This window comes from Salvelinus fontinalis, unplaced genomic scaffold (assembly GCF_029448725.1).
Source record: "Salvelinus fontinalis isolate EN_2023a unplaced genomic scaffold, ASM2944872v1 scaffold_0021, whole genome shotgun sequence".
In the NCBI taxonomy this organism is placed as follows: domain Eukaryota; kingdom Metazoa; phylum Chordata; class Actinopteri; order Salmoniformes; family Salmonidae; genus Salvelinus; species Salvelinus fontinalis.
Window position 1 is genome coordinate 664,653 of NW_026600230.1, and position 20,019 is coordinate 684,671.

At 44.1% G+C, this 20,019-nt stretch overlaps 1 protein-coding gene across 1 annotated transcript in view; it reads right to left on the reverse strand.

Annotated features, from left to right (window-relative positions):
• LOC129842172 (WASH complex subunit 5) overlaps positions 1–19,456 on the reverse strand; it is a 51,823-nt gene extending 32,367 nt beyond the window's left edge. The window contains exons 1-13 of the mRNA XM_055910600.1: positions 18,039–19,456; positions 17,529–17,773; positions 16,559–16,704; positions 15,564–15,648; positions 10,220–10,320; positions 8,697–8,889; positions 7,775–7,927; positions 7,517–7,630; positions 6,875–7,046; positions 5,938–6,065; positions 5,657–5,786; positions 2,282–2,394; positions 983–1,149 (exon numbers count right to left, since the gene is read on the reverse strand). Coding sequence (XP_055766575.1) covers positions 983–1,149; positions 2,282–2,394; positions 5,657–5,786; positions 5,938–6,065; positions 6,875–7,046; positions 7,517–7,630; positions 7,775–7,927; positions 8,697–8,889; positions 10,220–10,320; positions 15,564–15,648; positions 16,559–16,704; positions 17,529–17,714 — 1,688 coding nt within the window. The 5' untranslated portion in view covers positions 17,715–17,773; positions 18,039–19,456. The remainder of the gene's footprint in view (positions 1–982; positions 1,150–2,281; positions 2,395–5,656; positions 5,787–5,937; positions 6,066–6,874; positions 7,047–7,516; positions 7,631–7,774; positions 7,928–8,696; positions 8,890–10,219; positions 10,321–15,563; positions 15,649–16,558; positions 16,705–17,528; positions 17,774–18,038) is intronic.
• Between the last annotated feature and the right edge of the window lie 563 nt (positions 19,457–20,019).

The window sequence follows — 20,019 nt, forward strand, 5'->3', positions numbered from 1 at the left end:
TAACCCCTACCTGTCTATGATCTGCCATGCGTAGGACAGGTCTCCTACTATCTGCATGGTGATCAGGACCATTCATAACCCATACATAACCCATACATAACCCATTCATAAGACATTTATAACCCCTACCTGTCTATGATCTGCCATGCATAGGACAGGTCTCCTACTATCTACATGGTGATCAGGACCATTCATAACCCATACATAACCCATTCATAAGACATTTATAACCCCTACCTGTCTATGATCTGCCATGCATAGGACATGTCTCCTACTATCTGCATGGTGATCAGGACCATTCATAACCCATACATAACCCATTCATAAGACATTTATAACCCCTACCTGTCTATGATCTGCCATGCATAGGACAGGTCTCCTACTATCTACATGGTGATCAGGACCATTCATAACCCATACATAACCCATACATAACCCATTCATAAGACATTTATAACCCCTACCTGTCTATGATCTGCCATGCGTAGGACAGGTCTCCTACTATCTACATGGTGATCAGGACCATTCATAACCCATACATAACCCATTCATAAGACATTTATAACCCCTACCTGTCTATGATCTGCCATGCATAGGACATGTCTCCTACTATCTGCATGGTGATCAAGACCATTCATAACCCATACATAAGACATTTATAACCCCTACCTGTCTATGATCTGCCATGCGTAGGACAGGTCTCCTACTATCTGCATGGTGATCAAGACCATTCATAACCCATACATAAGACATTTATAACCCGTACCTGTCTATGATCTGCCATGCATAGGACAGGTCTCCTACTATCTGCATGGTGATCAAGACCATTCATAACCCATACATAAGACATTTATAACCCCTACCTGTCTATGATCTGCCATGCGTAGGACAGGTCTCCTACTATCTGCATGGTGATCAGGACCATTCATAACCCATACATAACCCATACATAACCCATTCATAAGACATTTATAACCCCTACCTGTCTATGATCTGCCATGCATAGGACAGGTCTCCTACTATCTGCATGGTGATCAGGACCTCCTCCTTGATGTTGATGGTTCTGATCATCTGGTGAAGGAACTTCCTGGTGTCAGCCAGGAACTGACACACCTGCAGGTTGGACTCCAACTGGTGGAACTCCTGAACCTGAGCACAGGTAAGGAGAGGACAGGAAGTCAGGGTTTATAGGTAAGGAGAGGAAGTTAGGGTTTATAGGTTAGGAAAGAAGAGGAAGTCAGGGTTTATAGGTTAGGAGAGGAGACAGGAAGTCAGGGTTTATATAGTCTCCTGTTTCCACACTTCCAAGTCTCAAATCCACCTGGCAGTTAGAATGAACATAAGAAAAGTTTAGCTTTTCACTAAAATGTTGCAACATATTTTTGAACAAAGCAACATCATGTAATCACTGTGTAATATAATGATCATGTAACGGTCACTAAGTGTGTCACCGTGTAATATAATGATCATGGTAACACTCTTAGTGACCGTTACATGATCATTATATTGTCACTAAGTGTGTCACCATGTAATATAATATGTAAGAGCGTTACCATGTAATCACCATGTAATATAATGATCATGTAACGGTCACTAAGAGTGTTACCATGTAATATAATGATCATGTAACGGTCACTAAGAGTGTTACCATGTAATATAATGATCATGTAACGGTCACTAAGAGTGTTACCATGTAATATATAATGATCATGTAACGGTCACTAAGTGTGTTACCATGTAACGGTCACTAAGAGTGTTACCATGTAATATAATGATCATGTAACGGTCACTAAGAGTGTTACCATGTAATATATAATGATCATGTAACGGTCACTAAGAGTGTTACCATGTAACGGTCACTAAGAGTGTTACCATGTAACGGTCACTAAGAGTGTTACCATGTAACGGTCACTAAGTGTGTTACCATGTAACGGTCACTAAGTGTGTTACCATGTAACGGTCACTAAGAGTGTTACCATGTACCGGTCACTAAGAGCGTAACCATGTAATATAATGATCATGTAACGGTCACTAAGACTGTTACCATGTAACGATCACTAAGACTGTTACCATGTAACGGTCACTAAGAGTGTTACCATGTAACGGTCACTAAGAGTGTTACCATGTAACGGTCACTAAGTGTGTTACCATGGAAGGGTCACTAAGACTGTTACCATGTAACGGTCACTAAGTGTGTAACCCAGAGATAAAATAACTACAGTGCATGTACTCTTGTTCACTTTCTAGTCGTTGTTGTTTGTGTTGAATTTCCGAGCCTCACCTCTACGAGGGCCTGTATCAGCTGGACGGTCTTCCTGCCTGCAGCGGTGGAGTCCTCGTAGTTCAGAGACTCTATCTGCTTAGAGATCTCCCTGAACCATGCCTGCAGGTTCTCTGTCCAACACAACAACAACCGTGTCAACAACAACACATCAACATCTAACACGTTTAGAATGGGAGGAAGGATGGCATAGTGAGATCAGCTTTCACTATTGCAACAGGAATAGGTACGGTACAGTGAGCCTGCAACAGGAATAAGTATGGTACAGTGAGCCTGCAACAGGAATAAGTATGGTACAGTGGGCCTACAACAGGAATAGGTACGGTACAGTGAGCCTGCAACAGGAATAAGTATGGTACAGTGGGCCTGCAACAGGAATAAGTATGGTACAGTGGGCCTGCAACAGGAATAGGTATGGTACAGTGAGCCTGCAATAGGAATAGGTATGGTACAGTGGGCCTACAACAGGAATAAGTATGGTACAGTGAGCCTGCAACAGGAATAAGTATGGTACAGTGAGCCTGCAACAGGAATAAGTATGGTACAGCGAGCCAGCAACAGGAATAAGTATGGTACAGTGGGCCTACAACAGGAATAAGTATGGTACAGTGAGCCTGCAATAGGAATAGGTACGGTACAGTGAGCCTGCAACAGGAATAGGTACGGTACAGTGGGCCTGCAACAGGAATAAGTATGGTACAGTGGGCCTGCAACAGGAATAGGTATGGTACAGTGAGCCTGCAATAGGAATAGGTATGGTACAGTGGGCCTGCAATAGGAATAGGTATGGTACAGTGGGCCTGCAACAGGAATAGGTATGGTACAGTGAGCCTGCAATAGGAATAGGTATGGTACAGTGGGCCTACAACAGGAATAAGTATGGTACAGTGAGCCTGCAATAGGAATAGGTATGGTACAGTGAACCTGCAACAGGAATAGGTATGGTACAGTGAACCTGCAACAGGAATAGGTATGGTACAGTAAGCCTGCAACAGGAATAAGTATGGTACAGTGGGCCTGCAACAGGAATAGGTATGGTACAGTGAGCCCGCAACAGGAATAGGTATGGTACAGTGAGCCAGCAACAGGAATAAGTACAGTACAGTGAACCTGCAACAGGAATAAGTATGGTACAGCGGGCCTGCAACAGGAATAGGTATGGTACAGTGAACCTGCAACAGGAATAAGTATGGTACAGTGAGCCCGTAACAGGAATAAGTACGGTACAGTGAACCTGCAACAGGAATAAGTATGGTACAGTGAACCTGCAACAGGAATAAGTATGGCACAGTGAGCCTGCAACAGGAATAGGTATGGTACAGTGAGCCTGCAACAGGAATCAATCAATTTCAATCAATCAATTTTATTTTATATAGCCCTTCGTACATCAGATAATATCTCGAAGTGCTGTACAGAAACCCAGCCTAAAACCCCAAACAGCTAGAATGCAGGTGTAGAAGCATAAGTATGGTACAGTGAGCCTGCAACAGGAATAGGTATGGTACAGTGAGCCCGCAACAGGAATAAGCATGGTACAGTGAGCCTGCAACAGGAATAAGTATGGTACAGTGAGCCTGCAACAGGAATAAGTATGGTACAGTGAGCCTGCAACAGGAATAAGTATGGTACAGTGAGCCTGCAACAGGAATAAGTATGGTACAGTGGGCCTGCAACAGGAATAGGTATGGTACAGTGGGCCTGCAACAGGAATAGGTATGGTACAGTGAGCCTGCAACAGGAATAAGTACGGTACAGTGAGCCTGCAACAGGAATAGGTATGGTACAGTGAGCCTGCAACAGGAATAGGTACGGTACAGTGAGCCTGCAACAGGAATAAGTACGGTACAGTGGGCCTGCAACAGGAATAAGTACAGTACAGTGGGCCTGCAACAGGAATAAGTACGGTACAGTGGGCCTGCAACAGGAATAAGTACGGTACAGTGAGCCTGCAACAGGAATAAGTATGGTACAGTGAGCCTGCAACAGGAATAAGTATTATACAGTGAGCCTGCAACAGGAATAAGTATTATACAGTGAGCCAGCAACAGGAATAAGTATTATACAGTGGGCCCGCAACAGGAATAAGTATTATACAGTGAGCCCGCAATAGGAATAGGTATGGTACAGTGAGCCCGCAACAGGAATAAGTATGGTACAGTGAGCCCGCAACAGGAATAAGTATGGTACAGTGAGCCTTCAACAGGAATAGGTACGGTACAGTGAGCCTTCAACAGGAATAGGTACGGTACAGTGAGCCTGCAACAGGAATAAGTATGGTACAGTGAGCCTGCAACAGGAATAAGTATGGTACAGTGAGCCCGCAATAGGAATAGGTATGGTACAGTGAGCCCGCAACAGGAATAAGTATGGTACAGTGAGCCCGCAACAGGAATAAGTATGGTACAGTGAGCCTTCAACAGGAATTGGTACGGTACAGTGAGCCTTCAACAGGAATAGGTATGGTACAGTGAGCCCGCAACAGGAATAAGTATGGTACAGTGAGCCCGCAACAGGAATAGGTATGGTACAGTGAGCCTTCAACAGGAATAGGTATGGTACAGTGAGCCTGCAATAGGAATAAGTATTATACAGTGAGCCCGCAACAGGAATAAGTACGGTACAGTGGGCCTGCAACAGGAATAAGTATGGTACAGTGAGCCTTCAACAGGAATAAGTACGGTACAGTGGGCCACAAGCTTTTAAGAGAATGTACACTGATTACACAAAATATGAGGAACACCTTCCTAATATTGAGTTGCCCCCCCTCCCCTTTAACCATCGAGGCATGGACTCTACAAGGTATCAAAGGCGTTCAAATGGGATGTTGGACCATGTTGACTCCAATGCTTCCCACAGATTGGGTGGTGGACCAGTCTTGATACACATGGGAAACTGTTGAGAGTGAAAAACCCAGCAGCGTTGCAGTTCTTGACACAAACCGGTGCGCCTGGCACCTACTACAACACCCCATTCAAAGCCACTTAAATATTTTGTCTTGCCCCATTCACCCTCTGAATGACACACATACACAATCCATGTCTCAATTGTCTCAAGGCTTAAAAATCATTCTTTAACCCGTCTCCTCCCCTTCATCTACACTGATTGAAGTGGATTTAACAAGTGACATCAATAAGGGATCATAGCTTTCACCTGGATTCACCTGGTCAGTCTGTCATGGAAAGAGCAGGTGTTCTTAATGTTTTGTCCAGCCAGTGTATACCTCACACATACAAACCGTTTCAGTGATTGACTCCGACTAAAAGGATTTGACAAGCAGTCGCAATAAGAGTACGGAGTCCAGATTGGGAACTACCCGTTGTGGTAATTATGTGTGTGTTTTTATGTTGTAGCTAGTTCTGTTATGATCCATCTCACCATTCTTCTCCACTCTGGTTAGAGGCTTGACCCCAGAGAACACCTCAGCCAGCTCCGTCATCCTCTCAGACCCCTCGGTCCTATAGCTCTCCCATTTCAGCTGCTTCTCTGACAGCATCTGCTTGAACATCTGAGAGGGGGGGGGGGGGGGGGGGGGAACAGGGGGGACACAGATGGTGAATTCACCATTTATATTCAGAGACCCGACACGTTTTTTTTTTAAATTGCGTAATTACAACTTGACTTGGCATCAAATCATATATGATATGGTTAAGACTCACCTCTTTGAGAGTGAACTCAAACTGGGCGGTGTCTAGGAGTAACTGGAAAAGGATCTTGGGGTTGTATTTGGAGTCGTTGATCACCTGATCTTTGATCTGTCGCAGACGCTTGTTGTTGGGATCATAGGCTGCAAGAAGAAAAGACAGCACAGTATCACCTGGCATGATATAGGAGCACCTGGAATGACATAGCCTCACCTGGCATGACATAGCATCACCTGGCATGACATAGCATCACCTGGCATGACATAGCATCACCTGGCATGACATAGCATCACCTGGCATGACATAGCTTCACCTGGCATGACATAGCATCACCTGGCATGACATAGCTTCACCTGGCATGACATAGCGCAGCCCGGCACGATTACACCGGAGGTTCTGTCTGATCTGCATCGTTTTGATACTAGTTCTCATTCCCACTTTAAACAAACTAAATAAAAAGGCTTCATGAACCCTTTATAAGGCCTTTATGGATGCTTCATGAACCCTTTATAAGGCCTTTATGGATGCTTCATGAACCCTTTATGGATGCTTCATGAACCCTTTATGGATGCTTCATAAACCCTTTATGGATGCTTCATAAACCCTTTATAAGGCCTTTATGGATGCTTCATGAACCCTTTATGGATGCTTCATAAACCCTTTATAAGGCCTTTATTGATGCTTCATGAACCCTTTATGGATGCTTCATGAACCCTTTATAAGGCCTTTATGGATGCTTCATGAACCCTTTATAAGGCCTTTATGGATGCTTCATGAACCCTTTATGGATGCTTCGTGAACCCTTTATGGATGCTTCATGAACCCTTTATGGATGCTTCCTGAACCCTTTATGGCTGCTTCATGAACCCTTCATAAGGCCTTTATTACCGCTTCATAAATCAGTTGTAATCCCATTTCATGCATGGACCTCGACGTCTACAGAAAGCCCTACCTGAGTCTGCAGTGTGGAGCATCAGCCAGCGGATAGAGACGTTACAGTCCCGCAGACAGTTGAGCAGCTTGGGGATGTTATCCAGGACGATCTCCTCCCTCAGGAACCCTTCCTTCAGCAGCTGCTGGATCTGTGGCCTCAGGCCCTCCATACTGACTGAGTAACGACTGGCCTAGAGGACGGTTAACGGATGGTTAGCTATAGGGTGTTATAAATGGTGTTATAACATGGCAGTGGGGGGGTCATAAGCAGTCCCTCCATACTGACTGAGTAACGACTGGCCTAGAGGACGGTTAACGGATGGTTAGCTATAGGGTGTTATAAATGGTGTTATAACATGGCAGTGGGGGGGTCATAAGCAGTCTCTCCATACTGACTGAGTAACGACTGGCCTAGAGGACGGTTAACGTATGGTTAGCTATAGGGTGTTATAAAAGGTGTTATAACATGGCAGTGGTGGTGGGGGGGGGGGGGGGGTCATAAGCAGTCCCTCCTAACCTTCCACATTTTCACAACAACTTGTGAAGGATACGACGGGGAGACTCGAGGTCTATAACAAGGCGTGATGGGATAACGAGTGAAAACCATTTCGTGTTAGTAGACGGTTTTGTTGTTGTTCAGTAAGCCTGTTAGTCTCTCTACCTGCTCTCTGATATTGGCTGAGTCCAGGGTGTAGTTCAGGGCGACCTTGGCAGCTTTATACGGTTCCCAAGCCTCTACCAGATTCACCGTGATTCCCATGTAGACACTGATGACCTGCAGCGGGAGACATTGTAAATAATTTAAAACCAGCGTAAATGGCTGGAGGCCGAAGGGAAATATACTGCATCAAGATAAACAAGTACACTAAATGTTTTTTTCCTAGTATTCAGGGAAGTACAGTTTAGATGTGTCTCTCACCCAGTTATCAGGGAAGTACTTGTCCACTATCTCCCTCATCTTGGCCTGTTGAGTCTGAAGTATGGAGGGAATGAAGTAGAGACAGACATACAGCATGGCAGCCTGGTTAGCTAACGCTGTGCTGCGGTGCTCAGGCAGAGGGTACGCAGACACCTGGGAGGGAGACAGAGGACAGCTTTAGAGACAGGACGAAACATGGATCTGAGACTGGTTAGCTAACGCTGTGCTACGATGCTCAGACACCTGGGAGGGAGACAGAGGACAGCTTTAGAGACAGGACGAAACATGGATCTGAGACTGGTTAGCTAACGCTGTGCTACGATGCTCAGACACCTGGGAGGGAGACAGAGGACAGCTTTAGAGACAGGATGAAACATGGATTTGAGAATGAGACAATTACATGATCATAACATACATGTGTAGGGTGCCGTCTTTCGGATGGGACGTTAAAACGGGTGTCCTGACTCTCTGAGGTCATTAAAGATCCCATGGCACTTATCGTAAGAGTAGGGGTGTTAACCCCGGTGTCCTGGCTAAATTCCCAATCTGGCCCTCAAACCATCATGGTCACCTAATAATCCCCAGTTTACAATTGGCGCATTCATCCCCCTCCTCTCCCCTGTAACTATTCCCCAGGTCGTTGCTGCAAATGAGAACGTGTTCTCAGTCAACTTACCTGGTAAAATAACGGTAAAATAAATAAAATAAATACAAATAGATTGAATAAAACATTCAAGACGATGTAATATCGTAGCATTAGTCAGTGTGTAATAAATGTCATTCAGTTCTAGGATACTAACCACCTAAAGGGAGCCAATGGAGTGTTTACGTTACCAACTCGGAAAAACAGTGACGGACCAACTAGGTAAAAAAAAACGTTTTGTTTTTTTTAAATCCAGGAAACTATCCCTTGGAGTGTTACCTGGTTATAGATGTCATCAGAGCGCAGCCTCCCGATGACCATGCTGACGAAGGTGGAACTGATTGGCACTCTCTGGAAGTAGCTCTCGGGGTAGTTAACTGGCCGTTTGGCCCCTGACTGGCTGGAGTAGCCTGTACTCCGTAGCAGCTTACAGATGTCATCCAGGTTGGAGTCTGCTGAGGAACGGGCAGCGCTGCAGAGACAAACAGTATAGTTAGTAACACGGTCCCATTTTAACGCAAATGTTTTGTTTTCTTTCATTAAAAAAATGAACTTTTTTAGCTCTCTCTTGTACTATGCATCAGATTTCAGCCTGGGAAATGTTTTCAAAACCAAATCAAATGTGATTGGTCACATACTTAGCAGATGTGATTGGTCACATACTTAGCAGATGTGATTGGTCACATACTTAGCAGATGTGATTGGTCACATATTTAGCAGATGTGATTGGTCACATACACATATTTAGCAGATGTGATTGGTCACATACACATATTTAGCAGATGTGATTGGTCACATACACATATTTAGCAGATGTGATTGGTCACATACACATATTTAGCAGATGTGATTGGTCACATACACATATTTAGCAGATGTGATTGGTCACATACACATATTTAGCAGATGTGATTGGTCACATACACATATTTAGCAGATGTGATTAGTCACATACACATATTTAGCAGATGTGATTGGTCACATACACATATTTAGCAGATGTGATTGGTCACATACACATATTTAGCAGATGTGATTGGTCACATACACATATTTAGCAGATGTGATTGGTCACATACACATATTTAGCAGATGTGATTGGTCACACACACATATTTAACAGATGTGATTGGTCACATACACATATTTAGCAGATGTGATTGTGTGTGTAGTGAAATTCTTTAGGAGCTTGAAGTAGAGCTTCCATGCCTGTCAGCGCCATCTTACTATCCTAGTATTATAGATAGTATTACAGTATTATAGATAGTATTATAGTATTATAGATAGTATTAACAATGGCATTATAGATGGTATTACAGTATTATAGATGGTATTACAGTAGTATAGATGGTATTATAGATAGTATTACAGTATTATAGATAGTATTCTAGATATTATAGATAGTACTACAGCAGTATAGATAGAAATATAGTATTATAGATAGTATTATAGATAGTATTATAGATGGTATTAAAGATAGTATTACAGTATTATAGATAGTATTCTAGATATTATAGATAGTACTACAGCAGTATAGATAGAAATATAGTATTATAGATAGTATTATAGATGGTATTAAAGATAGTATTACAGTATTATAGATATTATTATAGTATTATAGATAGTATTATAGATAGTATTAATGTATTACACTATTATAGATGGTATTATAGTATTAGTGACATTATTAAACAGTCCCTGACAAAATAACAAAGAAGATTGATTTTTAAAAGGGTTGAAATGTATAAAAGATGTAGAAGCCATTTCAACCCCACCAAAAAACAGAGCATCAAAAGTCTCACCTGTATCTGTAGTAGGACACCAGCATCCTCTCTCTGACCTCTCCCTCCATCTTCTGGTCAATAACCAACAGCATGACTCCATAGAGATACAGCGCCTCACACTGGTTAACAAGGAGACAAACAACCAACAGCATGACTCCATAGAGATACAGCGCCTCACACTGGTTAACAAGGAGACAAACAACCAACAGCATGACTCCATAGAGATACAGCGTCTCACACTGGTTAACAAAGAGACAAACAACCAACAGCATGACTCCATAGAGATACAGCGCCTCACACTGGTTAACAAGGAGACAAACAACCAACAGCATGACTCCATAGAGATACAGCGTCTCACACTGGTTAACAAGGAGACAAACAACCAACAGCATGACTCCATAGAGATACAGCGCCTCACACTGGTTAACAAGGAGACAAACAACCAACAGCATGACTCCATAGAGATACAGCGCCCCACACTGGTTAACAAGGAGACAAACAACCAACAGCATGACTCCATAGAGATACAGCGTCTCACACTGGTTAACAAGGAGACAAACAACCAACAGCATGACTCCATAGAGATACAGCGCCTCACACTGGTTAACAAGGAGACAAACAACCTACAGCATGACTCCATAGAGATACAGCGCCTCACACTGGTTAACAAGGAGACAAACAACCAACAGCATGACTCCATAGAGATACAGCGCCTCACACTGGTTAACAAGGAGACAAACAACCAACAGCATGACTCCATAGAGATACAGCGCCTCACAATGGTTAACAAGGAGACAAACAACCAACAGCATGTCTCCATAGAGATACAGAGCCCCACACTGGTTAACAAGGAGACAAACAACCAACAGCATGACTCCATAGAGATACAGCGCCTCACACTGGTTAACAAGGAGACAAACAACCAACAGCATGACTCCATAGAGATACAGCGCCTCACACTGGTTAACAAGGAGGCAAACAACCAACAGCATGACTCCATAGAGATACAGCGCCTCACACTGGTTAACAAGGAGACAAACAACCAACAGCATGACTCCATAGAGATACAGCGCCTCACACTGGTTAACAAGGAGACAAACAACCAACAGCATGACTCCTTAGAGATACAGCGCCTCACACTGGTTAACAAGGAGACAAACAACCAACAGCATGACTCCATAGAGATACAGCGCCTCACACTGGTTAACAAGGAGACAAACAACCAACAGCATGACTCCATAGAGATACAGCGCCTCACACTGGTTAACAAGGAGACAAACAACCAACAGCATGACTCCATAGAGATACAGCGCCTCACACTGGTTAACAAGGAGACAAACAACCAACAACATGACTCCATAGAGATACAGCGCCTCACACTGGTTAACAAGGACAAACAACCAACAGCATGACTCCATAGAGATACAGCGTCTCACACTGGTTAACAAGGAGACAAACAACCAACAGCATGACTCCATAGAGATACAGCGCCTCACACTGGTTAACAAGGAGACATANAACCAACAGCATGACTCCATAGAGATACAGCGCCTCACACTGGTTAACAAGGAGACATACAACCAACAGCATGACTCCATAGAGATACAGCGCCTCACACTGGTTAACAAGGAGACAAACAACCAACAGCATGACGCCATAGAGATACAGCGCCTCACACTGGTTAACAAGGAGACACACAACCAACAGCATGACTCCATAGAGATACAGCGCCTCACACTGGTTAACAAGGAGACATACAACCAACAGCATGATTCCATAGAGATACAGCGCCTCACACTGGTTAACAAGGAGACAAACAACCAACAGCATGACTCCATAGAGATACAGCGCCTCACACTGGTTAACAAGGAGACAAACAACCAACAGCATGACTCCATAGAGATACAGCGCCTCACACTGGTTAACAAGGAGACACACAACCAACAGCATGACTCCATAGAGATACAGCGCCTCACACTGGTTAACAAGGAGACAAACAACCAACAGCATGACTCCATAGAGATACAGCGCCTCACACTGGTTAACAAGGAGACAAACAACCAACAGCATGACTCCATAGAGATACAGCGCCTCACACTGGTTAACAAGGAGACAAACAACCAACAGCATGACTCCATAGAGATACAGCGCCTCACACTGGTTAACAAGGAGACAAAACAACCAACAGCATGACTCCATAGAGATACAGCGCCTCACACTGGTTAACAAGGAGACAAACAACCAACAGCATGACTCCATAGAGAAACAGCGCCTCACACTGGTTAACAAGGAGACAAACAACCAACAGCATGTCTCCATAGAGATACAGCGCCTCACACTGGTTAACAAGGAGACAAACAACCAACAGCATGACTCCATAGAGATACAGCGCCTCACACTGGTTAACAAGGAGACAAACAACCAACAGCATGACTCCATAGAGATACAGCGCCTCACACTGGTTAACAAGGAGACATACAACCAACAGCATGACTCCATAGAGATACAGCGCCTCACACTGGTTAACAAGGAGACAAACAACCAACAGCATGACTCCATAGAGATACAGCGCCTCACAATGGTTAACAAGGAGACAAACAACCAACAGCATGTCTCCATAGAGATACAGAGCCCCACACTGGTTAACAAGGAGACAAACAACCAACAGCATGACTCCATAGAGATACAGCGTCTCACACTGGTTAACAAGGAGACATACAACCAACAGCATGACTCCATAGAGATACAGAGCCTCACACTGGTTAACAAGGAGACATACAACCAACAGCATGACTCCATAGAGATACAGCGTCTCACACTGGTTAACAAGGAGACAAACAACCAACAGCATGACTCCATAGAGATACAGCGCCTCACACTGGTTAACAAGGAGACAAACAACCAACAGCATGACTCCATAGAGATACAGCGCCTCACACTGGTTAACAAGGAGACATACAACCAACAGCATGACTCCATAGAGATACAGCGCCTCACACTGGTTAACAAGGAGACACACAACCAACAGCATGACTCCATAGAGATACAGCGCCTCACACTGGTTAACAAGGAGACAAACAACCAACAGCATGACTCCATAGAGATACAGCGCCTCACACTGGTTAACAAGGAGACAAACAACCAACAGCATGACTCCATAGAGATACAGCGCCTCACACTGGTTAACAAGGAGACACACAACCAACAGCATGACTCCATAGAGATACAGCGCCTCACACTGGTTAACAAGGAGACATACAACCAACAGCATGACTCCATAGAGATACAGCGCCTCACACTGGTTAACAAGGAGACAAACAACCAACAGCATGACTCCATAGAGATACAGCGCCTCACACTGGTTAACAAGGAGACAAACAACCAACAGCATGACTCCATAGAGATACAGCGCCTCACACTGGTTAACAAGGAGACAAACAACCAACAGCATGACTCCATAGAGATACAGCGCCTCACACTGGTTAACAAGGAGACAAACAACCAACAGCATGACTCCATAGAGATACAGCGCCTCACACTGGTTAACAAGGAGACAAACAACCAACAGCATGACTCCATAGAGATACAGCGCCTCACACTGGTTAACAAGGAGACAAACAACCAACAGCATGACTCCATAGAGATACAGCGCCTCACACTGGTTAACAAGGAGACAAACAACCAACAGCATGACTCCATAGAGATACAGCGCCTCACACTGGTTAACAAGGAGACAAACAACCAACAGCATGACTCCATAGAGATACAGCGCCTCACACTGGTTAACAAGGAGACAAACAACCAACAGCATGACTCCATAGAGATACAGCGCCTCACACTGGTTAACAAGGAGACAAACAACCAACAGCATGACTCCATAGAGATACAGCGCCTCACACTGGTTAACAAGGAGACAAACAACCAACAGCATGACTCCATAGAGATACAGCGCCTCACACTGGTTAACAAGGAGACAAACAACCAACAGCATGACTCCATAGAGATACAGCGCCTCACACTGGTTAACAAGGAGACAAACAACCAACAGCATGACTCCATAGAGATACAGCGCCTCACACTGGTTAACAAGGAGACAAACAACCAACAGCATGACTCCATAGAGATACAGCGTCTCACACTGGTTAACAAGGAGACAAACAACCAACAGCATGACTCCATAGAGATACAGCACCTCACACTGGTTAACAAGGAGACAAACAACCAACAGCATGACTCCATAGAGATACAGCGCCTCACACTGGTTAACAAGGAGACAAACAACCAACAGCATGACTCCATAGAGATACAGCGCCTCACACTGGTTAACAAGGAGACAAACAACCAACAGCATGACTCCATAGAGATACAGCGCCTCACACTGGTTAACAAGGAGACAAACAACCAACAGCATGACTCCATAGAGATACAGCGCCTCACACTGGTTAACAAGGAGACAAACAACCAACAGCATGACTCCATAGAGATACAGCGCCTCACACTGGTTAACAAGGAGACAAACAACCAACAGCATGACTCCATAGAGATACAGCGCCTCACACTGGTTAACAAGGAGACAAACAACCAACAGCATGACTCCATAGAGATACAGCGCCTCACACTGGTTAACAAGGAGACAAACAACCAACAGCATGACTCCATAGAGATACAGCGCCTCACACTAGTTAACAAGGAGACAAACAACCAACAGCATGACTCCATAGAGATACAGCGCCTCACACTAGTTAACAAGGAGACAAACAACCAACAGCATGACTCCATAGAGATACAGCGCCTCACACTAGTTAACAAGGAGACAAACAACCAACAGCATGACTCCATAGGGATACAGCACCTCACACTAGTTAACAAGGAGACAAACAACCAACAGCATGACTCCATAGAGATACAGCGCCTCACACTAGTTAACAAGGAGACAAACAACCAACAGCATGACTCCATAGAGATACAGCGCCTCACACTAGTTAACAAGGAGACAAACACATGGTAGGACTCTTACATACCTTCTGGACATTGCCAAACATACAGGGATGATTTTCCTAAATGTATATACGTTGATCATAGCGTTGCAAAGCTTCCAGGGAACACGCCCCCCCGGGGCCCCTCTACAGAATACGAGTCATTACAAGAGATGGGGGCGGCAGGGTAGCCTAGTGGTTGGAGCGTTGGACTAGTAACCGAAAGGTTGCAAGATCGAATCCCCCGAGCTGACAAGGTAAAAATCTGTCGTTCTGACCCTGAACAAGGCAGTTAACCCACTGTTCCCCGGTAGGCCATCATTGTAAATAAGAATGTGTTCTTAACTGACTTGCCTAGTTAAATAAAGGTAAAATAAAAAATGTACCAGGAGCTGTTTTCCATCCTCATTCAGCAGAACAGTCTCCAGGGTCTGTTGAATGTAAACTCCTTCATACAGGTCATCCAGGTACCTGGAGAGAAGAACGGCTGATTAAATAAAGCATGGTGAGGAAACGTTACGGAGAGACAGAACGGCTGATTAAATAAAGCATGGTGAGGAAACGTTACGGAGAGACAGAACGGCTGATTAAATAAAGCATGGTGAGGAAACGTTACGGAGAGACAGAACGGCTGATTAAATAAAGCATGGTGAGGAAACGTTACGGAGAGGCAGAACGGCTGATTAAATAAAGCATGGTGAGGAAACGTTACGGAGAGGCAGAACGGCTGATTAAATAAAGCATGGTGAGGAAACGTTACGGAGAGCAGAACGGCTGATTAAATAAAGCATGGTGAGGAAACGTTACGGAGAGGCAGAACGGCTGATTAAATAAAGCATGGTGAGGAAACGTTATGGTGAGACAGACTACATGACACAACACACAGTAAGCCTTCAGCTCAATGGTATGGTGAGACAGACAGACAGACAGACAGACAGACAGACAGACAGACAGACAGACAGACAGACAGACAGACAGACATGACACAACACACAGTAAGGCTTCAGCTCAATGTTATGGTGAGACAGACAGACAGACAGACAGACAGACAGACAGACAGACAGACAGACAGACAGACAGACAGACAGACAGACAGACATGACACAACACACAGTAAGGCTTCAGCTCAATGTTATGGTGAGACAGACAGACAGAAAGACAGACAGACAGACAGACAGACAGACAGACAGACAGACAGACAGACAGACAGACAGACAGACAGACAGACAGACAGACAGACAGACAGACAGACAGACAGACAGACAGACAGACATGACACAACACACAGTAAAGCTTCAGCTCAATGAGTGAACAGACCAAAATATGTAAATCCAAAAACAGACACCCTAGTTGATATCGTAAGGAGGTAACTCTATATTACCTGATTAGATCAACGATGTACTTGTGGACACTTTCAAACGCCAGGTAGAATCGTGAGAGGATATCTATGTTGTTCTCCCGGAACTCATCGTCCAGATCCTGCAGCTCTGGTTTGGCTTCGAGCTTACTATCGTAGTACTCTGGACCCTGGACGGCAACGGGCGAATATAAAAGGTTACTTATGGACATAACGTTATCCCTGTACTTCGTCATCATCATCATCATCATGCCATAACACATTCTAAATAATTTAGTTCATACATGACGGGTGGAAATCAAATAACTTGACAGACTGTCGTAGTACTCTGGACCCTGGACGACAGCGGGCGAATTAAAAGGTTACTTATGGACATAACATTATCCCTGTACTTCGTCATCATCATCATCATCATCATGCCATAACACATTCTAAATAATTTAGTTCACGGATGACGGGTGGAAATCAAATAACTTGACAGACTGTCGTAGTACTCTGGACCCTGGAAGGCAACGGGCGAATATAAAAGGTTACTTATGGACATAACATTATCCCTGTACTCTTGCCTATGCCGTTCTGTACCATCTCTCATTCATATATCTTTATGTACATATTCTTTCATTCCTTTACACTTGTGTGTATAAGGTAGTAGTTGTGGAATTGTTAGGTTAGATTACTCGTTGGTTATTACTACATTGTCGGAACTAGAAGCACAAGCATTTCGCTACACTCGCATTAACATCTGCTAAAAATGTGTATGTGACAAATAAAATGTGATTTGATTTGTACTTCATCATCATCATCACCACCATCATGCCATAACACATTCTAAACAATCTAGTTCATAGATGACAGATGGCAATCAAATACCTTGAAAGACCGAACCATGACACTGACGGTGGGTATCCATTATCTAAGGAGGTGCACCGCAAATGATGTCCTTTCACTGTGCTCTCATCTCATACTTCGTTAACAAGACAATCGCCCGTCTCACCTTGAAGTAGCTGAAGTCACAGATGATGTCTCCATATTTCTGCTGGTCGCTCTTGTCTTTGAGCCTGAAGACAGCAGGGATGAACTCCGAGAGGCGGAGGAGCTCGGCTATGATAGCGTTGCCCCGGGACACGATCCTCAGCACCGCCTGACCACACAGGTTGTTCTCCGCCAGGAAATCCACCATGGCGGCGGTCTAGGTCTTACAAGGCACCTCTGCAATTCGGGCTCTGGCCCACTTCTACACTAGTATGGTGTAAAGAGAGACACAGCTGCCACAGGTTAAACCAGGGACTAAAACTGCGTCTCTAAATAGTATTCATTTGTATAACGTTAACGAGTTCAGCTAGCTACATGAAACAATTGACTATGTAGTTATCACCAGCAGGCTAGTTGAAGCTAGTGGCCGGAAAGATGTTTTGTAACAAGCGGTGAATTCTACCGATTCGAGCGATGACTAGTTTTCAACTTTCAAAATATTTTACATGCATAATTTCACAACAGTACTCACCTTAAGGTATACACCTATAGGATAGTGTAGTTGCTAGCTAAATGTTCACCGTTTCAAGTTTTTCAATTCAATTCCTGTTTACCATCACATGACAAACCACATGATTCACCCGCTCCCTCCCTGCAGACTGTTTGTGGACCACTAGATGGCGACCAAGTCAAGACTAAGAGCGGGCGCTTCTTCTTCGTGTGAATTTTCTGCCGATTTGAGACGATTCTTCTTCTTTGCTATTATGGCTGTCGGCAAACAAATATTATAGGTGCATGCCGCCACCTACTGTATTGGCTGTGTATCAGCCTACTATTCTGTGGTATGAATTCATTACTTTGTGAAAAACAATTGGCCTAACTAACCCTTCACCCATTAAAACATCACCACTATACCAACTAACCCTACACCCATTAAAACCTCACCACTATACCAACTAACCCTGTACCCATTAAAATCTCCCCACTATACCAACTAACCCTGTACCCATTAAAACCTCACCACTATACCAACTAACCCTACACCCATTTAAACCTCACCACTATACCAACTAACCCTGCACCCATTAAAACCTCACCACTATACCAACTAACCCTTCACCCATTAAAACCTCACCACTATACCAACTAACCCTACACCCATTAAAACCTCACCACTATACCAACTAACCCTGCACCCATTAAAACCTCACCACTATACCAACTAACCCTTCACCCATTAAAACCTCACCACTATACCAACTAACCCTACACCCATTAAAACCTCACCACTATACCAACTAACCCTACACCCATTAAAACCTCACCACTATACCAACTAACCCTTCACCCATTAAAACCTCACCACTATACCAACTAACCCTTCACCCATTAAAACCTCACCACTATACCAACTAACCCTACACCCATTAAAACCTCACCACTATACCAACTAACCCTACACCCATTAAAACCTCACCACTATACCAACTAACCCTTCACCCATTAAAACCTCACCACTATACCAACTAACCCTACACCCATTTAAACCTCACCACTATACCAACTAACCCTACACCCATTTAAACCTCACCACTATACCAACTAACCCTGCACCCATTAAACCTCAGCACTATACCAACTAACCCTTCACCCATTAAAACCTCACCACTATACCAACTAACCCTACACCCATTTAAACCTCACCACTATACCAACTAACCCTGCACCCATTAAAACCTCACCACTGTACCAACTAACCCTACACCCATTTAAACCTCACCACTATACCAACTAACCCTACACCCATTAAAACCTCCCTCACCACTATACCAACTAACCCTGCACCCATTAAAACCTCACCACTATACCAACTAACCCTACACCCATTAAAACCTCACCACTATACCAACTAACCCTACACCCATTAAAACCTCACCACTATACCAACTAACCCTACACCCATTAAAACCTCACCACTATACCAACTAACCCTGCACCCATTAAAACCTCACCACTATACCAACTAACCCTGCACCCATTAAAACCTCCCTCACCACTATACCAACTAACTCTACACCCATTAAAACCTCCCTCACCACTATACCAACTAACCCTGCACCCATTAAAACCTCCCTCACCACTATACCAACTAACTCTACACCCATTAAAACCTCCCTCACCACTATACCAACTAACCCTACACCCATTAAAACCTCACCACTATACCAACTAACTCTACACCCATTAAAACCTCACCACTATACCAACTAACCCTACACCCATTAAAACCTCACCACTATACCAACTAAGTCTACACCCATTTAAAACCTCACCACTATACCAACTAACCCTGGAACCATTTAAACCTCACCAACTAACCCTGCACCCATTAAAACCTCACCACTACACCAACTAACCCTGTGATTCGACTGGGGGCTCCCAGAATCACTCACCCTTGGGCTATCTGCTACTCTCTTCACTGCCTCAGCATAGGAAACTTTCTACCCCACTCG